The sequence below is a fragment of the Lathamus discolor genome, chromosome 3, assembly GCF_037157495.1.
Source record: "Lathamus discolor isolate bLatDis1 chromosome 3, bLatDis1.hap1, whole genome shotgun sequence".
In the NCBI taxonomy this organism is placed as follows: Eukaryota; Metazoa; Chordata; class Aves; order Psittaciformes; family Psittacidae; genus Lathamus; species Lathamus discolor.
The window spans coordinates 96,977,137-96,999,100 of record NC_088886.1 but is presented as its reverse complement, the minus strand read 5'-3'; the positions used below and the strand labels follow the sequence as shown (position 1 = coordinate 96,999,100).

General features: G+C 47.4%; 1 protein-coding gene across 2 annotated transcripts; it reads right to left on the bottom strand.

Annotated features, from left to right (window-relative positions):
- Nucleotides 1–12,710: 12,710 nt before the first annotated feature.
- PPIF (peptidylprolyl isomerase F) lies at nucleotides 12,711–21,265 on the bottom strand. Of its 2 annotated transcripts, none has more exons than XM_065670731.1 (6): nucleotides 21,058–21,265; nucleotides 18,894–18,924; nucleotides 17,921–18,009; nucleotides 15,749–15,845; nucleotides 14,875–14,950; nucleotides 12,711–14,412 (listed from the first exon to the last, which is right to left on the bottom strand). In XM_065670731.1, the coding sequence occupies exons 1-6, from the start codon at nucleotides 21,244–21,246 to the stop codon at nucleotides 14,277–14,279; spliced, it is 618 nt and encodes a 205-aa protein (XP_065526803.1). In that variant the 5' UTR covers nucleotides 21,247–21,265; the 3' UTR covers nucleotides 12,711–14,276. The 2 variants fall into 2 exon arrangements, with proteins under 2 accessions (XP_065526803.1, XP_065526804.1); XM_065670732.1 differs by lacking the exon at nucleotides 21,058–21,265 and adding an exon at nucleotides 20,726–20,771.
- Nucleotides 21,266–21,964: the final 699 nt, after the last annotated feature.

The window sequence follows — 21,964 nt, the reverse complement described above, 5'->3', positions numbered from 1 at the left end:
TGGGGCAAGCAGTGGACACTGTCTACAGGGATTTTTTCAGGGCTCTTCATACAGTTTCCCACAGCCACCTCCCTGAGAAGCTGATGTGTTACAGTCCAGACAGGTCTGTTCAGTGGCTGGGGAACTGGCTCACAGGCTGCACCCAGGGGTTGCGGGTAAATAGCTCCTTTTCAAACTGGTGACCTGACACTAGTGGGGTCCCGCAGGGCCAACTCTGTTTAACATCTTCATAAGTGATCTGGAAGATGGGATCAACTGCACCCTGACCAAGTTTGCCGATGACACTGAACTGAGTGGGGAAGGGGACATTTTAGGAGGGAGAGCCACCCTGCAGGATGACCCAGATAGGTGGGAAGAGTGGGGCAACAAGAACCTTCTGAATTTCAACAAAGACAAGTGTAAGATCTTGCACCTGGGAAAACACAAACCAAGAATGCAGCACAGGCTGGGATCTACCCAGCTGGGGAGCAGCTCTGTGGAAAGGGACCTGGGGGTCCTGGTGGACAACAAGCTCAGTGTGAGTGAACAGTGTGCAGCTGCAGCAGAGAAAGCCAACAGGATGCTGGGTTACATCAACAAGGGCATCACCAGAAGAGACAGATAAAGAAGTCATTGTCCCACTCAGTGCTTGTCAGGCCACACCTGGAATACTGCGTTCAGGCTTGGCCCCTGCTCTACCAAAAAGACGTGGACTGGCTGGAGGGGGTCCAGAGAAGGACCACAAAGATGATCAAAGGACCGGGAAGCCTGCCATGTGAGGAAAGGCTAATGGGCACAAGTCATTCCTGGGGAGATTCCAACTGGAAACAAGAGGAAGAATTTTCACAATGAGAACAGCCACTGGAATCATCTCCCCAGGGAAGTGACAGATTCCCCAACACTGGCTACTTTTAAGGTTCAGCTGGACAGGGTGCTGGGCCATCTTGTCTAGATTGGGTTTTTACCAAGCAAGGTTGGACCAGATGATCCTCGAGTTCCCTTCCAACCTGGCATTCTATGATCCTATGAACTCTCCCTGTGGCACTTGAAAACAGAAAAAGCAGCCATCATTACGTGTTCTCCCAGATGACCGTCTCTAACCTAATGGTGAAGGTAAACTGCAGCTGGCTGGTATGAGCGGTGCTCAGGTGAGGGTAAGGGCTCCCATCCATACCCTTCTCCCAGATCCTGGTGGAGGTGCCACCAAGAGCAAGATCCTAGGGACTGCAACCTGATGCTCCAAAGCTTGTCCTGATCCGGCAGCTTGTGGGCAAAACCCAGCACCCACCAGTGTGGCATTGTGGTTAACAGGGAGCGCAGCGGCACAGCCCAATGATGGTTTGGCCACGTTGCAGCCTGGAGGTTTGCTAACCCTTGGCAGCTGCAGCGGGAACACAAAGCACAAAGAAACAGCTCCCCAAAATGCCATGTCAGCAGTTTTCTTATCGGAGGAGACTGGAAAACAGGGCTTTGAAATACACTGGGAGATTTTCCCAGTAAACATCAACTACCAGGCCTTTATTTATAACTTACAAAAGTCATCACATTTCAAATCTGTCCAAGAGGGGCTGCTTTGGGTTTCTTAAGCTAGGAATTTTGTTACTAAAAAACTGCTGTATTAAGCACAAATGCTGATTATAAAAAAATCAAAGCCAATAAAAACTATCTGGAGGACAACGTTCCTTAATGGGGACCATAAAATACAAGGACAAGGGAAGGACAATTTGGGACTAAGTGATAGGAAATTAATACCTTTTACTGCCAGTTAGTCTTACAAAGAGGAACAATCATATCGATGGACTTAAAAAAAGTCCAAATAATATACTTTCAAACTCATCATTGATCATATATATGCTTGGGAAGAGTTTCAAGCAGGGTTGAGTTTAATCCTCAGACCCTGCTAACCACACTGGGCATTTTGCCTTGTTGTTACCCCATGAACCTAACAGGTTTGCATGTCCAAGTGTAAGGGTTTTTTCTTCAGGGAGGGAACTAAAGGAGAAGAAATGAGAAGTTGTTTGCTGTTGTGTTGGGCTTGGTTTCATTTTAAACATTAGAGACCAGTTTTCCAAAGCTGCAGAGTCTGGATACAGCCATTCAGACATACTCAGGCAGAGGTTTGGTCTAAATCCACTTCCAGTTTTAATAAAACAGTGGCTGCAATAAAGGACAAGGAACTTGAAAATGCACAGGGCTAAGATATTTTATAGTTCACCCTGCAAAGCAGAAAGCTGATATCTCACTAATGCATATTAGAGGTTGTTGGAGAGTTTCCAAAAATAAAGTACCTAGCTTCTTTTGGGGCTTTATTCATTCTGCTCTATAGTCTGTGGCTTTGTTTTTTCCAGCTTTCCATTGCTTTGTGCCAGCTACAAAATACACGTAAAATACTGTCTGTCCTCATTCACGCTGGTGGGCTGCTGTAGCACTGAAGCCACCTCAACACTAGGACTTTTAACACTGAGATGCCCCAGCTATAAGATGATAGAAAACAGCCAGGAAATAACTGGCTATGAATTGTTTCCACAGAGGAAGAAGTCTTGTCTTAACAAACTACACTGGATTGGAATAGGATAAATATTTCACTGATTATTGAAGATCTAATGCAGCTTGAGGATCACACCACATGGGCACAAGTCATTTTTCCTGGTGTTTTTCTCCTTTGGGACCACTACCATTTCCTAGCACATCCCACTTACGTGACTAAACAGCAGTGAATGAGCCAGAGACACCTGGGGTGGGAACAGAATCAGCCTCAGCGCCTGGATCAGCAGGGAACGAGCTCTCCAGGTGAGTGATGTCAAATACAGACAAGATCAGACCTAGTTTATCATCCAGACTCATATTTCTGCCAGGTTTTGAGAGAACGACTAAAGAATACATGGTGAAGCTATGACTTCAGAGCACTGAAATAATAAAATAGAGGGAAATTCAGGATAACAAATTACATCAGTGGAACAGGAACAATTTGGGGTCTTGTTAAGCCCAGGACCTTAGTCAGCAATGACACACTGGGGCAATATTATTTTAACCCTTTGACTCCTCGATACAGAGTTCAGTCTGCCCTTTGAGGGGCCCTGCTCTCGAAGAACAAGAGGGAACAAAACTATGTTATCTGCAGGCTGTTAGCAGCCATTGAAAAACTGTCAGCTTCATTCCTAAGGAACTGAGGCACCTTCTGGGCAGATGAAGCTGGCACAGGTCATGCTCCAAATGCCCCAAAAAGTGAGGGGGTGGGAAAGGGAGGAACGGGGTTCTCTTAGGAGGGATAATAGCGATTGCAGCTGCAAAGTCCCACAGAGCCCTTAGGCTGTAAGTTTAAGTTTCGTTTTAAAGGCCCAGAAGGCTGCCACACACTAACTAGTTCTGCAGAAACCCGTCAGATGGATGGGAGCCACCAGCCCAGCTCCCAGGGTGACCCCAGCCCTGCTGAGAACTCCTTGTGCCAGTGGCTTTGTCCCAGCTCCAGCCGCACTGGAGAGATGGGAAGGCAGCCATCCACCAGGTCCTCAGTGCCCCTCACTCCAGGCATGCGGGACAGCTCGGGCTTAGGCTGTGTAAGAAACCCCAGAGCCAGCACTGGCAGGGGAAATGGGGACAGGAACGGCAGCCCTGCAGCAGTTGCAGGTAGCTGTGTGCTCTGTTTGTTTCTCCTCCCCACCTGCGGGCTCAGATATGCAGCTGATTTCACAGCTAGCAGATCAGTGCTTTCATCTCAATTTTGTGGCACCTAAAATACATTGGTTTAACTCCATTTTTTTCCTGAAGTAATATATCAGTTCCTCTCCTATAGATATAAAATATTTTTTTTTTTTTTACTGTATTCTAATGTACTGCACCCACACTGAGCTGTTTCAGTTTCGGAGTTTCTGTTTCATCGACACACCTGGCACTTTACTGCATGTTACTGCAGTTTTGTCTCTCTTTAATCTCACACTGTTATTCTCTCACCTGTGTTTCAAGCTTAGAAAGCAAACAAAGCAGAAAGTGGAACGAATATGGCATTTTTTCCCCCATGATGCAGGATGCTGCTCTTGCACCTCAGGTGTGACATTGGCAGCAAAGGACAGCCATCCCTCTGCTGCTGGCAGACGGAGGTGCCCCCCACCACACTGCGCCTCAGATGCCCTCTGACACAGCAAGGGAAAGGGATGATAGAAACCTCATTAACTGGGGCAGTAATTAAACAGGAGTAAAAATATCACCAGCAGCTGGGAAATGCTGCTGTGCTGCCTGCAGGCAAAAGTAACCAGCCCCCTGCTCCAGCCCCAAGCCCACTGCCTCCTCCACCTCTCCCAGTCATCAGATCTTAATGGCAGAGAGAAACTTCAGCTGCAGACTCCAAAGTCACATTTCTGAGCACGACCAAGAAGCAGGGTTGTAAAATTGGGGGCCAGCCCCAGCTTTTGGGCTTGCTTGCAGCAGGACCCCACCGGAAAGGCATGTCATCCAGCCTCCAGGGTACAGTTTGGCCGCCCTCTCTTGTGAGTTGTATGCTGAACCAGATGCAGCTTTATAACTCTGCTGAAGGCAATCTGGGCCAGGATGGTTTCTGGAAAATTATTTCATATTATAGTGAAGAGAAAAAAGCATTTCCTGTCATTTTGGCATGAAGGGAGCAGTCCTGAGGAGATGGAGACAAGCAAGACGCAATCCCCCCCATCCTACACCAACTTCCATGCATTTTGTACCTAACCATCGTGTAAAACGCCAGTTCACCCCCAGAAATGAACTCAGCTTCACAACTAAAAGAAGTATCCAGTTTTCCTTCATTATGCAGTCCTGCATCTGTGTGCATGAATAGTATTTTCCAAAATCCAGGGGCATCAGACCACTTTTCCAGTGGTTTCAAAACAACTGGAAAAGAAACAGAATAAAAGAACTGGAAAAATGAGCTGCTTTGCCTTGACCCCGTGTGACCCAGGCAGTTCTAACAAGCAGTTTGTAACAACAGCTACCCCAGAGGGGGGCCAATCCACTGGTGATCTCCCCTTTTGCTGCCTTGTGTTTTGAGCCCCCAAGCTCTGTGCGATCCTGTTCACTTTTCAGTCAAAGGAAAGCATTTAACAGGAAGTGGGAGTTTTTTTCCCCCAATATATTATATCCTTGCCCTGCTTTGAGCGACACTGATTTGTAATTGATGCTTTCAGCCAGGCAGGCCAGATTTCCCACAGAGGGATGAGAGCCTGCAACCCAAAGGGATGCAGGAACACTGCTCAGAGCCAGGGCTGCCGTGTCCACCTTCGCCCTTCAAAGGTCTTCTCCTCACCTCAGTGAGAAGAGCCCAAGAGCTGCAGCCATGCCTGGAGAGCCCTGCTCTGCACAGGTAGGTGACAGCAGCGCAGGCTAAAGGCAGATGCCATGAGCCCTTGCATCCTCTCCTGCTGAGGCACAGCTGCTGTATGGCGATGCTCAGCACCTGCTCCCAGTAGAAGCAGCACCAGCACTGCTGCCATCACATGCCCCTGCCTGTGCCACCCTGCCTGGCCCCACTGCCAGCCCAGCAGCTGGGGAAGGAAAGCAGCAACAGCCACAACCTCCATCTCACGTCACCCTGTGGAAAGCAACACCTACAGGGCCACTAGCCTGCCGCCCTGGACCCCAGTGCTGCCTTCAGCACCTCATGGGTGCTGGTGCCACAGCTGTATCGGAAAGGGGTGTGGAGGACAGCCATGCTTTTGGGAGCAAACCTTGCACTGGGAGCTGTGCCACAGGGGACTGAGCTGCATGGCCTCACACCAGGAGCCAAGGAAGAGCTCTCCCTGCAGCTCCCTTCCTCTGAACACTGTTGCTTGACATCACTGACTGCGCACAGAGAGTGGGTGGTGATGAGAGCGAGGAGGAAGGCCCCCGAGCCAAAGGGCTGTTTATTCAGGCAGCTGTGGGCCGGGAGCAGCTTGACCTGGTGTACGTACACCGTGCCCTGCAAAGCCAGCCCAGTGCTCCATCTGGGGTGCTGCCACGGACCCACAGCATCTTAAAGACCTCCCTTGTCAGCCATGGGTAATTAATGTTCGTGGCGCCCGTCAAGGCAGCAATCTGCATTGCTTCTTCCTTGCGCAGGGCCAGCCTATTGTTTGCATACACCACTGAGTCAAGGGGCCAAGGGTTAGTGGGTTAACAGCTACCTAACGTCATGCTGCGCTCAGGGTGGGGGACATGGGCCGCAGCTCGGTGTTGGGTGTAACTGCATGCTGGCCTCGAGCTATAACCCTTCCACCCCTGCCCAGCCAGCCTGGCTTGGCTGCGCTGCATGCTCCTCCTACAAGCTGTACAACCCCATGCTGAGAAAGAACCAGACCCAGAAATGCAAATCTGGAGCTGCTGCAGTTTAAGCAAGGAAATGTTCTTTAAAAAAAATGCATCAACAAGCATTTATAGGATCCTGGCAACACGAGCAAAGCATGTGACAGGCTGCGAGGCAGAGGCTGCGTGCTGGCATCCCCCAGCTTCTAATGTACAGAATCACGCAGCTTTCTCCAAGGACACTTTGCACTTCGTTTGGCCTTGGCAACCATCAAGTTAATCTCAGCGCTGCTTCCAGAAAAATACAGCCCTGACTTTTGGCAGGGAGAAAAAAAAGCCCTAAGACACTGCCTCATTGGAGCGTGCACTGCTCAGTGCGAGTGCAGAATTTATTGCTCGGCAAAGCCTAAACACTCGCAGCTGCCGCCTCCTCCTCACACTCCTCCACATCTCCAAGGGCCACCAGTGTCAACCGTGCCAGTGGTGGGGTCAGGGCAGCGAGTCCTCCAAGAGCCCTGCCCAGGGTCCCGGTGGGGGCCGGTACTGCGTCTGCCACGCATCACGAACAGATCGCCCTTGGCTCGGCTGTGACAGCGGCCGTCATCAGCGAGACACCAGCGACACGACAGCCTTTCTGGGGGAAACTGCAGCGCGCCGGGGCTGCGGCAGGAGTGGAGGGAAGAGGGGGAGCAGGAAAACCACAAGACTCTTGCGCCTGCTCAAAACGATTTCCACCTAGTAATTTTAGCAGCTGTTGTGCTCCTCTGCCTACCTTCCTGGATGGATTTTAAGTGGGAGGTGAGTGAAAATGAGAACGGTGACAGTTCCCCCCGCCCCAAACCTCTGTATCTGCACATTTTTAACTTCTCCATGACCCCTTCTTAAAGACACAGTTATTTTCCTCAGTTACATCGGTTTTGTCCTGACTGGTGGAAAGAACTGGGAATTTACACCAACACTTCTCAAGGGTGGTTAAGAATAGTGACCTGTTGGAGGAGTTCAGAGCCGCACCGGCACCCCTGGTCCAGCCATGCACCCCAGCCCACATGGCCAGACCACCTCAGGCGTTCAGGTCCAGGATACGGATGTGAAAAGAAGCGCAGCTTCCCAAAAAATAGTAAAAGCCATGAAGCCATTGCTCCTCCCTGCCTGGCAAGGGGTGGTTTCTCTCCAGCACATGCTGGGGTGCACCTCAGCCGTGCCCTGCCTCTGCGTGCCGGTGACCCTGAGGAGCAGCAGCAGCACAGGGTGGTCGCTGTGCCTGTCCCCCTGCACCCGCTCACTCACAGCTGCATCAGCCACGTCTGGAGAGGGTGGGAGGAGGAACACACACATGTTGAAGCACTCACAGTGAGGGCTGCTGTTCAGCTGGAGGTACGCTGACATTTACACACAAGCTATAACCTGTGTTTCAACCCTCAAAATATACACATGGATAGTGAGGGTGGGTAACATCAAGCAAAGTGCATGGTGTGCTATCAAACCAGGTGAACTGTCTCCCCAGTGGGGACAGGTAGACCAGAGCAGCAGATTTAGGTCTGAAGCCCAGTTACCTGCTCATTTATGCTGCTCTTTTCTGGAGCTTTTGGGACCTGAATGTTTCGCTGAATTCCTGACAGATGATGAGGTGTGCTCCTAAGTACGTTTTCCTCCATTCTTCTCAAACTTCAGGATTCCCAAGGATGACTGAATTTCAGGGTTTGGTTCACTTAACCAGCTAAGAAAAAACAAGCAGTGTTAAACGCTGATATGGGTGCACTGAACTCGAGTCAAAACCACCACCAACATTTTATTTCCAGCTATGTCCTATGAGATCTCCTTCACCGCTGATGAACAGGCATCAGGTATTGACAGCCTTCTGCAGAGAAGTTGCTCAAGCCTTTCTCCATTTAGGCATAGTATCTGAAGTCGAACAAGCCTGTCCTCAATTCAGGTCCACTGTAACAGAGCCACCTCCCCCTCCTGACACAGTGAGCTCACCCGCCTCACGTAATTGCCTCCAAGTCCCTTCATCTTCCACCATTTATAGCTCCCAGTGATGGTTCTTCTGCACCCCAGCTCTTAAATAACACCCTTGCCAGTCCCTGACACCCTTGGCCTCAGCCCTGACAGAAGCAAAAGCCGCCTCTTTGCTCCTGCTTCCCTCCCAAAGCAGTGAGTCGCCTGCTCCCCCAGCTGCAGCCATTCTGTCCTACATCTACCCTGAGGCCACCTCTCCACCATGCCAGGGCACCATGGGTGACCTTCTGCAGGAGCAGAAGCTCCTTCTCTTGGAGGCTTTGGGAAGAATTAAAAAGAACCTGTTAATCTCCATCTGCTCTCTGCCCGTCCTCGCCCGTTTGCTCACATGAAGCCAACTGTACACAGTCTCCTCCCACAGGGGTGGCAATTACGTACAGGGCAATGAGGCAAGGGTTCAAGGCAGGGACTCGCCCAGCCTGCAGCACAGCACAGCCCTGATGTGTGGCTCCAAGGCCTCAACCACTGCAAGGGGAAAGAGGTTACATGGGAGAAGTACTTGCGCTTTCACATTGCTGCAGCTCTCTTCTCTCCACCATCTGGCAGTTCACGCACAGCTAATGTAGGATACAGGCTCTGGTTGGCTGCAGCATCCCATGCAGCATGCCTCAGCAGACATAGGGACCACATGGAGGGAGGAGAGTATGGCAAAGGCTTTACTAGAGCTGTACTGGAAAAATCAGAGAGCTGATAACTGGAGAAGGATCCTCAAAGTTCAGGCCAAAGAAGGGCAATGAAGCTGGTGAAGAGTCTGGAGCACAAGTCTTATGAAGAGTGGCTGAGGGAACTGGGGTTGTTTAGTCTGGAGAGAATGAGGCTCAGGGGGGATCTTATCACTCTCTACAACTACCTGAAAGGAGGTTGTAGTGAGGTGGGCGTCAGTCTCTTCTCCCAAGTAACAAGCCACAGGACAAGAGGAAAAGGCATCAAGTTGCTACTGGAGAGGATTAGATTGGATCTTAGGAAAGAAATCCTCACAAAAAGGTTTGTCAGGAATTGAAAGTGGCTGCCCAGGGAAGTGGTGGAGTTACCACCCCTGGAGGTATTCAAAAGACATGCAGACGTGGCAGTTAGGGACATAGTTTAGGGGTAGACAGCAGTGCTAGGTTAATGGTTGGACTTGATGATCTTAAAGGTCTTTTCCAACCTAAAAGATTCTATGACAATTGTCATGGTTCAGTTTTCAGTTTGATGGGGCAACAAGTTTTGGGCCATAAAGAATGAGGGCCAAAATTCACTTATGACCAGCCAGTTCATACAATGCCCTTAAATAGAGTCAGACTCAATACAAAAATCTGCAGTTTGAGATTTAAAAGTTTTCCACTTGAAAGTCTATGTCCTTTTAGCCTGGTTACTTCTAACTTGGGTAGAAAGTGTCTGTCCAACTACAAATTCTCAGCTAGCAGCAGGACATCCAGATTGCCTTTGAAATGTCACATAAAATGATTTGTACTCTAAATAATTCACTTCTTTGAGGTTCTGATTGTTGATATATTGCTACCAGAAGAGTATATGCATTACAAAAGAGAACACCACTTTATACCTCAAATGTCTCGACTTCAAAGCATTTAAACTTTATAAACAAGGAGACAGTGCTCAGTCTAACACCAAAGAAAGCAATTTATGGAAGCAGAAAGTCTGGAACAAATAATTCAAACATGAGACTAAACAAAAACATTTGTGAGTTTGTTAAAACAAATTTTAAGTATAAACTCATTTTTTCTGTGTACATTTATTTGCACTTTACCTAACGGTGCCCTCTGAGCGTGTTGTTTCTCTTGTGTTGCATTTGGAAGCACATCAGTGGTAGCGACTGCAGAGCTTACTCCGCAGGCTGCTTTCCTAGTGTGCCTACGCCTCACCCCCGAGGCAGCCCGGATGTGCCAACCTCTTCCAGAGCGCAAACTGTTATCCTAATCAGCTGGGTGAGAACCTGCAGTAGCACACCTGCCACCCTCAGCTGGCCTCAGAACCGCAGCTCCGCAGTGAATACCTGTTAGAGCTGCGCAGGGTTTCTGGACGGTAGTCCCCCCAAAGACTCCATGTGCTCCATCTTAACATCTTTTGCACCTCGGTAAGCCACACATCATGGCAATGTGCGGTTGTGAAAGCCATTACTGAAGCAGCCCCTCAAGGGTCGCAGCGTTTATACCCAGCAAGATGCGCAACTGCAGCTTCTGGTACCTCAGGAGTAATTAACTGCAGCTCATCTCACTTCAGCGTAGCTGAAAGGAAGCCACAGGACAGCTCGTTATCAACACTGGTGTAATTCCACCCGCTCCTCACCTGAATTTAGCGGTGTTCTGGGATCTCCGGTTCCTCCGCTGCGGTTATCAAGGACGAGGCGCCGACCGAAAACGCCATGTGCAATCGTGTGGTGCCACCTCGCGGGGAGCGGGACAACAGCGGCTCTCCCCCAGCAGGCCGACGGGAGCTCCTCAGAGGGGATCCGGAGGGAGCGGATCACCAACGGCTGTGATCCACAGGCCTGGATCTGTAATTTGCTTGACTCGCTACAGGGCACTAGATCCACAGCACAGTTAGTGACCAGAGGCAATAGCCAAGGGTCAAACCGAATGGGGCAACTACAGTATAACACACTGGGGCAGGGGGGGAAGAAATAATTTCCACAGCGACCATTTGTTGGGGACATATATTTCTTACAATAGAAAAGCAAAAACTTGACCTAATCCTCTGCTACACCAAGAGCAGGGACTCCCCAGCACTTCAGGACACCTCAGCCAAGCACCAGTCTTGTAGCTCTGCCCTCTTCTTTGTCAGGGGCAGCAGCAAAGTAGCAAATCACAGGGTGAATCACACTACTTCAACTTGTACGGCAGCAATTTCCACATTTTTAACACATACATGAGTAACATTAGCTACTCTGCATCACTCGCCTGCTTTAAAATGAACCACGTTCTGAACTGCTTTAAGATAAAGGCTTTTTACCAGCAGGACAAGGAAAGCATTTCCATCTAGCCTATTGGGATTTAACATCTATATGTATTTAAAAAATAATGTGGGACAGTTTCCTATTTCACAACTGAAGCCGGTTAACTTTAGAGGTCACAGCCCTTTTCTGTACATGACAGAGCTGTGAGGCTGAGTTTACTATAGTAATTTTGCTATGAAGACGTGCAAAAACCCAGAGTAAGCAAGTTATGAACAAGGAGTGGCACTGCCCAACATTTCCTGTTCCAGCCCATCATCTTGAAGGTGACAAAACCATCAAGCAAGGCTGCAAAAGGAGAACCCTCTTCTCCTAGAAGCTGTGATACAAAACAGCCAACCGTAGAGGGGCGGGCATTCAAAAGCCTGTAGAAAACTACTAGAACGACTAGCAAAAGCCAACTTCTGTGTACTTACCACAAACTGCAGTCCTGGACTATGTACAGAAGTGGACAAGCTACCCAAGAGTGACTGCCACAGGACCACAGAGGTCTAAGGACCCACCATGCAGCATGCCGAGGTCCTGCAACTCTTGCTGTGGTGTCCTGTGGTGCCACAACCAGCTCTTAAAATTACCTTGGATGCACCTAGTACAAGTTGCAGTCACGTATTTTCAGTGTAGGAACACCCTTGCAATGCTGCAGGGTGCAAGACATACTGAAATAGAATTCTCTCCATTTTCTTTATGAATAAAGGGAAAGGGGGTTGAAAAAAAAGAAAAACAGGAAGAACAGAACAACAGAAAAATCCATTTTGAGGAGGACACTTTACAGAAGAAAGCTTTAAGAGACTGACCTGCTTAAGTTTCTCAAAACATTAAGACCCATGTTACACTGCTGTTAAATACTGGGCAACAAAGGATTTCTTCTGGCAGAGAAAAGTGTACAGAGACTGGTATCTGGAAACCAAAGGCAGTCCCATCGAGGCAGTGCAACCAGCATTACTCATCAGTTATTCTGCATAGCTTAATATTTATCTTCTAGTCAAGACTGCAAGCCATCATCTTAACATGCACAATACTATTACTTACTTAAGGCTTAACACACAGTTCTGCCCAGATGGACTGGTTTGTGGCAAAGTATCTTCCACTGCACTTCCTGGCCTACAAATACAGGAAGATGATAAATTCTTAATGTCATCTCTCATCACCCATCAAGGAAGGAACTTTTCCTCAGTTGTCCAGCAAAAAGCTGCAACTACCAACTTTACAAAAAGGAATTCAGAAATTAAAAACCCCACCCAGTAAATTTACATTTTCCTGTCTCTGCAATTTGATGAAATAACCAGACAAGTTTCAAAACCCGAATCGCTATCCATACACCAGCTATTTTAGATTCACTAGCGAGAGGCAAAGCGCGGCACCAGTACCGCATTTCTTGCTGGGATCCTCTCCAATGACAGCATGGCTTCTGCTACTACCGCATCAGATCCATTAACAAACAGACAGAACAGAACAGGCCAAGTAAACACAACAGGTTTCAGCTCCTCACACTCCTGCTTTCAAGAAAACGAAAGACTTTTTTTGTGGTGGAACTGTATTTAATTATTTTTCACTTACAAATTAAGAGAACACAACCCCCCCTCATTATCGTATCAAACTGAAATAAGCCAAACCAACCCAAATTCATATTTTTAAAATGCTACAAAAAAAGGTGAAGCATCTATAGTGAAAAGAATAAAAAGCTTTTCAATTCCCTTTTCTGCAAAAGTACACTCTGAATACTAACTTGTACACACAAGAATGCAGCTCTCAGTAGAAAACAAATCCAGTGCAAAATAGTTGTAAACCCACATACTATCAGAATGCAATTGAAGTAAATTCACATTTGAAGAGAGCCATCACATTTTATTTTTCTCTTCAGCATCAAGATTACTGCACAAAACCAGTCTTTTTTCCCCACAAGCATGAATACTTTACAGCCTTAGTGATTCTAAATGCAATGTTGTGAGTTTCCAACATTTGTTACTGCTCAAGCACGCCACATAAAACACAGCAGTTCATACAAATGAAATGTGTTTATATGATCAGCTGAATTCTTTCCTTCTCGTGCATCAACCTCGATAGTGATTTTGCTGCACAGCAAAGCTTTGCAATTCTGTGGTGACCAAATTTGACCGATGATGACGATGATGATGATACGTGAGAAGAAATCACAACCCCAGTAATACCCCATGTGGGCTGACTTCGCAGGACCAACAGGACAAAAAAATGCAATGAAACCTTCTTTCTCACTCAAGCAAGCTCACTATACTCTGATTACATTCTCTAAATGCAAAGACAGACTATCTATTGAGAACCGTGCTGTATTCCTTACAGACCCAGACCTCAGAGCAGAACCGCACTTCAAGTAAGTTCACAGTTGCATAATAAAAAAGTCCCAAGATCTTCTGGCTAATTTGTGGTTTTATTGCCCAGGCAGAGCTCTAGCAGAAGGCTAACTCAACCTAACGCAATTTACTTAACCCAAAAGTCACACTGCTCCACTGGAGCAGGTAAAATAGAATGCAGGTTTAAACGGTGGCCTGAGACTACAAAAAAATAAGATTATTAAAACAGAATTAAATTTTTAAAACCTCACAGTCACACATTAACTTTATTGCATAGACTCCAATTGAGACACAGAAAGAAAATGCCTGACAGCCCTGAGAGCATTAGTTACTATTTTTTCAAAACGATGAGACGAACAATAGGTTTTTATGAGCACCAATGTGGCATTTCTCTCTTTCTATCTAAGCCCTGACTACAGAACACTTAGTTGCAACTCCACCACCAATCCTAACACCTGAAATATCCAAAAGCTCAGGCCAGTATCAACACTGCATTCAAATGACCGTGCTACTTCTTTCAAAACAGAATGGGATTCTATCAAATCAGTGTGGCAGAGTGACTACCACATCAGCTCAGTTAAAACAAGCTTCAGGTATTGTTTTTACTTTTGATCAGTATTATTCAATATAAATATAAGAGTTGGACCAAGTTGCAGGGAAAATGTGGTTCCACAGGTGCTATTCATGGGATCAGAAATGTTTTTATGATTCATTTTTCACAGCATTGAAGTTGTCACGAATGGTGAGGCAAAAGGCTAGGACAGCTGGCCGCAGTCAGTAACGACAATCTTTTTGGAGGTTTTCCCACTCTTGGAACCAAAGCTCTCAATTTTTTTCACGACATCCATTCCTTCCTTTACATACCCAAAAACAACATGTTTTCCATCTAGCCTGTAAAACAAACACACAAAGGGAGTTTCACTTAAAATACCATAAAGACTGAACCAAACCGAGCTCAGTGAAGGAATGTCAGCAGATCTTCATAGCTCTCACGTGCTTATCAAGCCTATGGCAAAGCCACAACTGCTCTACAAGTGAAATACTTTTAGCTCTGGACTTAGAAGCATTCTGAGGGACAGCTATTTTGTCACACCCACAGACCCTCCTCCCTCAAGTAGCACATAACCATTTATATTCCATTGTACAACAAGCAATTTGGAAATTAAAAACCAAATAAAGAAACCAATCCCAAACCAACCCCCCCTCAAAAAGCCCCAGCCAAACCCCACCAAACCAACCAACCAAAAAATACCCCGATCAAACCACCCACAAACAAGAAAAAACTTAAGAAAATCAAACGCTCCAGATGCAGGCATCAATTCATCTGCTTAATATGCAGGGCTAAGAACCTACCAGTCAGTTTTTGCAGTGCAGATGAAGAACTGAGATCCATTTGTATTGGGTCCTGCATTGGCCATTGAAAGAACACCTAGAACAGCAACAGGAGGAGCTTATTAGTTTGGCATACCAAGTACGCAGTGGAGAACACAATTTTCCTCTGCACATTTGGATTAAGATGGACAGACAGAAGATGGGATGGCCCACACTGACTTGCCTTTGACTATTCCCTCCAGCCCAGCCCCCCTTCTTTCCACAGCAAGAATGTTAGTAATATACTTCATTGTATACATTCTGAACATGATTAACATCAGCTAACCTCTACTGTGGTTCAACAGCAGCAGTAGTTTACTGTGATGAAGAAGTAATAATCCCAAAAGAGACTATAGAATTGAATTAATGTCCTTATGTATGACTTTTCCTTTCCTTTTTCTGGATTTGACCTTAAAAGGATGTGCCTATGTTAGTAAATAAGAAATCCCAGATCACTTCGTTTCAATGTTTACTTAGATGATTACTGGAGAAGCAAAGTCTATGACCTTACGCTATGAAAGAGGACAATAAAAGCAGTAATTTCACCTTTGCAGAACTTGTGAGTAAAATGCAAAAAACCATAAAAATACCTTATTCTGCAGTCCCTTTTACAGCAAGATCAAGAGTGGCAATGCCACCTGTTACAGGCTGACTCACAGTGTCAGTCCTACTTTGTCAGGCATAGTCTACACAAATAAGCTCATGCCAGGGACCATGCATTGTTAAACTTCTGGATATTTCTCTAACTAGCAAGTGTCCCTCCCATCTTGTTGGGGTTTTTTTTAATACATCTTCATAAAAAATGTTTCATTATAGGTGATAGTCAGCAGAAGGTACAAAAAGTAAATTTATTTACCAGGTCCTATGTGCTTAAGTATGAAATTTTCATCTGGAAATCTACTGCCATAAATGGATTTTCCACCAGTTCCATTATGATTTGTGAAGTCACCACCCTGAAACAGAAATCGCTATTAACTTTAACAGCATGCAAGCATCACTTTACATCAGAAATTATGCTACTGAAAGTATACTCACTCCAATTTAAAAGAAATCAAATGAGCAAATTGTCTTCAGGTTAAGAATAAGCATGGTCACATGAGGATTTAAACCCATGTAACCAGATAAAGGTACAATCAAGCTAAAAGTAAATTTCTGCTCCAGATATTGCCGATATTCTCCAACCGATATCCATAACTGCAACAGCCACCTTTCTGTGTTGCCAGCCTTGTTCCCAAATGTGATGGAATAAATGGTAGCAGTAATTTTCGGAAACACCTCAAATGCCTCAAAACAAAATCACCCAAAACCATTACCACAGGCAAGACATCAAAATTTTCCTCTCTTTCTCTCTCTCTTCCAACAGGTATTAATACTGGTCAGGATCTCCAATATTACTATTTGCTACTTCTAGGTCTTGTTGTTTGTGTTACACCTCAGCTACTTTAGACTTTTTTCCTCAGCTACACTCTGCTTGCTGAGATAGATGTCTATCTACCATCTGTCTTGGGTTAGACACACAAAGCCCAAACAAAAATCCCCAGCAACTCACAAGAGTGCCTACCAAATGCTGCTCCCAGCAACCTGCAATTTCCTCTCCCAGAAGAGACATCACAAAGAATTCACACCTAACAAGTATTTCACGTCATGTTCATCCTCCCATTCCCACCTTGAGTAATCTATTATAGGTGGTGCTACAGCTACTCCTACACAGGCCCAGAGGTATGCTCTACAGGCTGCATGCTATGTGGAGGCATCTGAATTGTCAAGTCCTAGGTATGATGACCTCAATTAGGCTATACCAATTGCCTGAATCATATTAACACTCTATTTCAGCATGTGGAAAGGCCACTACTGCCCCTTCTCACTTTAAAAGATTTGAAACCTATGACTGTACTTCCACTTCAGTGATGACTTCTAAGTAATTCCTAAATATCAGTTCATCCTGTCACCATATCATGGAGTCAGCCACGGAGTATCCTCATTTTGTGTTTTTTTGTGGTGACAAAAAAGGCAGGTAAGAACAGACCTACACAGAACTTCACAAATCAGTGGCAGCATTAAAGTAGGATTTCTATTTTTCTTATATTTATGCATTTCTGACCCCAGCAGGACTTCTGAACTTTGTCCCTTTGTCAGCATCACAAAATCTTACTTTCCACGTCAAAGGCAAGAAAACATGTACTTTACAGCTGTCCTGGGCTTACATTCTCCTGATTCTCCTCCCCATCCCTCCGGGAGTGGGGAGGGTCGGGGCAGGGGGTGAGTGGAAGAGCTGTGTGGATCGGTTTAAACCACGACAACAGCACACTTGTCCCCTTTCTCTTCTTAGAAATAGGTCATAAAATTATGGCCTCTTGTTCTCACAGCTGTGTTCTTCACTTATAATAAAAAAATTCAGGAGGGGCAACCATCACAGTCATCAGTTAATAAATAAAGCAGTTTATTACAACCTTCACCTCACGTTTTTTCACAGATTCATTTAAATCAAAACAAAATCCATTTCCAGTGTGTCATCCCAAAGACTGACCCCGACCAACCCTTTTGGTTCCCTCCTTCCCTCCACATTAGGGAGATGTTCAGAAAAAAATAAATAGTATTTTTCTAAATAACACATGTTCTGTTGTGGACAGACTATTCTACTAGGAATAAAGAAAGGACATGGTGTTTTCTTAGCTCACTCAGAACACAAGGTTGATTGTCATTCTACCCACAAATGCTTCCCCCAAGCAAGTGTCATTTTGCCAAGCACGCCCCACACTAAAGCACACTGCTATACAAGAGCAGAAAGACTTACGACAGTCTTTTTAAGACAGTCCACACATAACTTATTTATTTGTACAAAAGATGTGCTAAGCAGCAGCCATGGCAAAAAAAAATTAATCAGAGATGTAAGGCATACTGCCACTTCTTTATTCCGTAGTTAGCAAAGGTTAGAGCAGAGCCACTTAGAACATTACTAATCTAACTGGTTCTAATATATAAATAACATGCAGATAAATTTAATAGCAAAGGAAACAAAAAGCATTACCTGGCACATAAATGAAGGAATCACTCTGTGAAAAGTGGATCCTTTATACCCAAATCCTTTTTCACCTGTACAAAGAGCTCGAAAGTTTTCTGTGAAAACAAAGCATAAAATATTATGTTGCCACATATGATACATAATATAATCAAACACACCCAGTTTCACTATGTCCCCAGTTAATACACTGCAGAAGTTTTACAATATCTTTAAGGTGGTATTATTAGTTGTTTCCATTCTTTAAAAGCCAGCTGTTATAAAGCTGAGGAAACAAAACTTGTTTGGCTTCAGTACAAGGTACAAACACCATCCTTTTCCATCTCATCTCCGTTTTATTTTGCTGTTACATCCCCACTCCCAATCCCACTACTCTGGAGTCAAAGGTTTCATTTTATGGCTTTTATGTCTGTGTTCTCTACAGTAATTTGAGGATGATGCAGTTTTGGTTGGTTGGTTGGTTTGGTTTGGTTTGTTGTTGGAGTGTTTTTTAAGGATATTAATCTACCAGGAACTGAAAGAAAAGTACAAGCTTTTCTGACCCACTAAATAAACAGATCAGGAAGGAAGCATGTGATAAAACACAAAACAGTTGTAACATCAGTGCACTAGTCAGGTAGTGACAAAACCCTACACACGCTCTGAAATCTCCAAAAGACACCATCCCTTTCGTTTACCCTTTCCAAATTGATTTGATTTCAATGCAAACTAATGTGGTTTTAAACATATTCACCACTGACAATCCAACATATGGACTGCACCATCTTGGTGCAAATTACAAAATGAAACTATTAGGAACGACAAGAAATTATAACTCCTCACTAGCACTGTTCTGACAAAGCTCATATCATACTTCTCTACTTAATAAGCGGGGATGGAACATGGAAATAGTTTCCAAAAGGTAAAAGAATATTCTTGTTCCTGCAAATCACAATCTAAATCTTATATATTTAAGTATGAAATTCTAGAGGTGCTGCCTTACCTGCTGTCTTTGGAACCACATCAGCTTTCAGCTGTTAAAGAAAGACGAATTAGTAAGTCAGCTTTGTCACTCATACATAGAAAAACTTCTACAGGGGAGGTTGGTACAACTGAGCCTTCTTCCCAATGTGATAACCTAGCTGAAATCACAAGCCACCCAAAATTCCAGTAACAGCTTAAGACATTGCTACTAATTAAAAGTATGCCCTCAATGCAGCTTTTGGCTGGTTAACAAAGAGCAACTTGAGTAGTGTCTAATGAACATCATGGATCACACAACAATTTAGCAATAACAAAGAAGAATCTTCAACAATGGAAGCCAGGGATTGGATCATAGCCAGTTTGGATACAACTGGAGAGTCTCCCCAGCACAGGGCCACCTGTAGAAATCTGCAGAAAAGCAAAGGAAAAAGAAGAGCAGAAACCGCGTATGATATACCATACACATACATATACCTTTGTTACCAACAAAAAAGTCTGATTTTGATTAGTATGCATCTTTTTAACATTCTTAAAAATGCAGAATATTATAATTGATACAACCGTGGCCATATCACATAAGACCGAAGTTTTATCTAGTCACACATCCTGACAGTAACCAGCAGCAGCCTCCTAGAAACCGTATGGCTGTGGCAAGAATCAATGTTCCTTCCCCAGGATACTCTCCTTGGGCGCCTGTAATTTGCAGCTGAATCTAAGCACAACTTTGCTAAATATTCGAGGCTTTGATGCTGCAATGCATTCCGATTTTCTGTAAACTGGGCAAACAAGAAATCTTTAAACATGGAAATTAAATACTGCAACAAGCAATACAGTAACATCAATGCTACTTTTTCTAATACAATCCAGCTGTTTACTAAATCTCATTGACGAATAAGAAACTTGCACAGCAATACTTTTACCTTTGAGTCCTTCAAGTGCTACCTCCTGAGAACAGGACAGCTGCTAGTATCCAATTAATTTGTATCCTGACACTTTCAACCACGAAAAAGAAACTGGGGTCCGGCCTCAAGGGAGCCCCTTTCAGAGAGAACCCTTACGAACTATGTCTAAAACATCAATTGACACGGGCCCAGAGTGGGCGCTGGAGGCAGAAGGCCACAACCAGTTCCCTCAGCGGGGAGCAATTTGGAAGAGCAGCATTCCCCATCTAGTGCGTGGCGCTGGAGCGCAGCCCTCATTCCTCCCCATACACACCACGGTCATTCAGAGCCACGTGCCCGGCCCCAAGGATACGCGGTACACCACAATTAAAGTCCCGGTGCTTTTGTAAGAGCAGAGCGCGCCGCAGCCTGCATGGTCAGGCCTTCTTTAAATGCCCGATTATTTCGGAGACCGAACGTTTAACTGGTTGCTATCCGGCTGTTGAGCCGGCTGCCTGTTCAAACAGAGCTGTGCAACCCTTTCGGGGTACACAGAGCACGCAGCAGCAGTACCTCAGAACACCGAACACTGAGCACCACACAGAAAGCGCCCCGGGAAACAAGAGGGGGAAAGCAGGTTGGAGCTGGAACTGTGGCCGAAGCCCTCCATGGCACGCTGCACCAGGAGCAGCCCAGCCGAGCGCCCGGCGCCCCACTGACAGCGCAGAACCCAGAGCCGCGCTGGGGCTTCGGGTGCGTTGTCACTGCGGGAACCGCGCTTGCCCCTGCGCACCCCGCGGTACCGAGCTTAGCTCTGTTCAGCGCTTCTGCTTCCGCACCATGCCTCCAGGGCTTCTGCCGCTGAGGCTCCCTGCCACGGCACGGCCCAATCTGCCCCTCAGCTCAGGGGCCGCAGCCGCCCCGAGCCCCAGACCCCGCAGAGCCGTCCCGCAGCAGTGACCCCAGTTACCGACTCAGGAGAGCGCTGCCGCGGCAGACCGGAGCCAGGCGCCCCTGCCCGCCTCCCACCTGCGAGGGAGCCACCTCCGCCCCACCTCCGCCCTGGAAGCGGATGAGCAGCCCCGCGGGACCGCGACCCCCCGGACCCTTCGGGCCCACACCGGCGGCGGCCACTGCCTTCCCCCGGCCCAGAACCGGCGCTGTCCGCCGCGTAGCCACCGCCGCGCTGGCCTGCCCTGACCTTGAGCTCCCGGCCGCCATGCCCAGGTGTCCCACCGCCCTCGGCTCCCCGGCACCGGCCGCAGGCCGCGGCTGAGCTGCCGGCAGCGCCCGTTCCCCTACCTCTAGCACGACGCGTCCCAGCGGCTGGTTGTCAGCGGACACGTCCATGTACACCACCGGGTTGGCCGGGCCGGCGGCGGCCGTGGCGCAGCCGCGGGCACCGGCCGCACACATGCGGGCGAGCCCCGGCGGCAGCAGCGGGCTCCCGGGCGGGCGGAGCAGGCGGCGGGCGGCGCTCAGGGCCAGCATGCCGCGGGCGGAACGCGGGCACTCACCGGCACTGCACACGCGGCCTTTTATGGGCTCCGCGCCGGCGCCACAGCGCCCGCGGAGGGCGGCGGGCGGTGCCAAGGGCGAAATGGCGGCGGGGGCGCTGTGGTGCAGAGCGGCGCCCCGCGGAGGGCAGCGGTACCCGGTGCGCGGCCTGTGCCGCCCGCTCGTTGCCCACCGCTCGGCAGCGGTTTCGGGGCGCTGCTGGGGCCCGTGTGCTTGTTCCGCACGTTTCCCGCGGCCACGAACGGCGCGGGTGGCGGGGAACGGGAGTGCCTACATCTCGTAATGGCGGGGGACGCCTTCGGGCTTGTCCTCGGCCGGGGAGGCAGGGCTGGGTGATGAGGCGCAGCGGGGGCACGGGCTGCGGCGTTACTCACCGGCAGCGCCCAGCAGGGGCATCACGCCACTAGCACACGGGGAGACAGAGGCGTGCTCAGCGCGTTCCTGGGGGGTCACCCGGGCAGCGCGGCCCCCGCGGGCTCATGGCATCGTCCCGTAGCCGGACCTTGGAAGCCTGCCGTAGGGGTCACGCAAGTGAGGAGGGGTGGCCCAGGCGAAGCAGTTCATGAAGGGAACCAGGGTTCATCTGTTACATGAAGTGCTCAGTTTTCGGGTTAGTTCTCCCAAGTTAGCCACGTACCAAAATACTTGGTACCTGTCTCATATTCGGATACAATTTCGAAATTCCCTCCAG

Bases quoted from the DNA above. Each gene is read 5' to 3' on its own strand.
- PPIF (XM_065670731.1), bottom strand. From the start codon at position 21,246: ATGCTGGCCCTGAGCGCCGCCCGCCGCCTGCTCCGCCCGCCCGGGAGC. The intron at 14,951-15,748 runs GTAAATAAATTT...TTGCTGTTCTAG, and splicing joins ACTTAAGCACATAGGACCTG to GTGTTCTTTCAATGGCCAAT. The intron at 14,413-14,874 runs GTAGGTTCTTAG...TTTGTTTTACAG, and splicing joins TGCACTGCAAAAACTGACTG to GCTAGATGGAAAACATGTTG.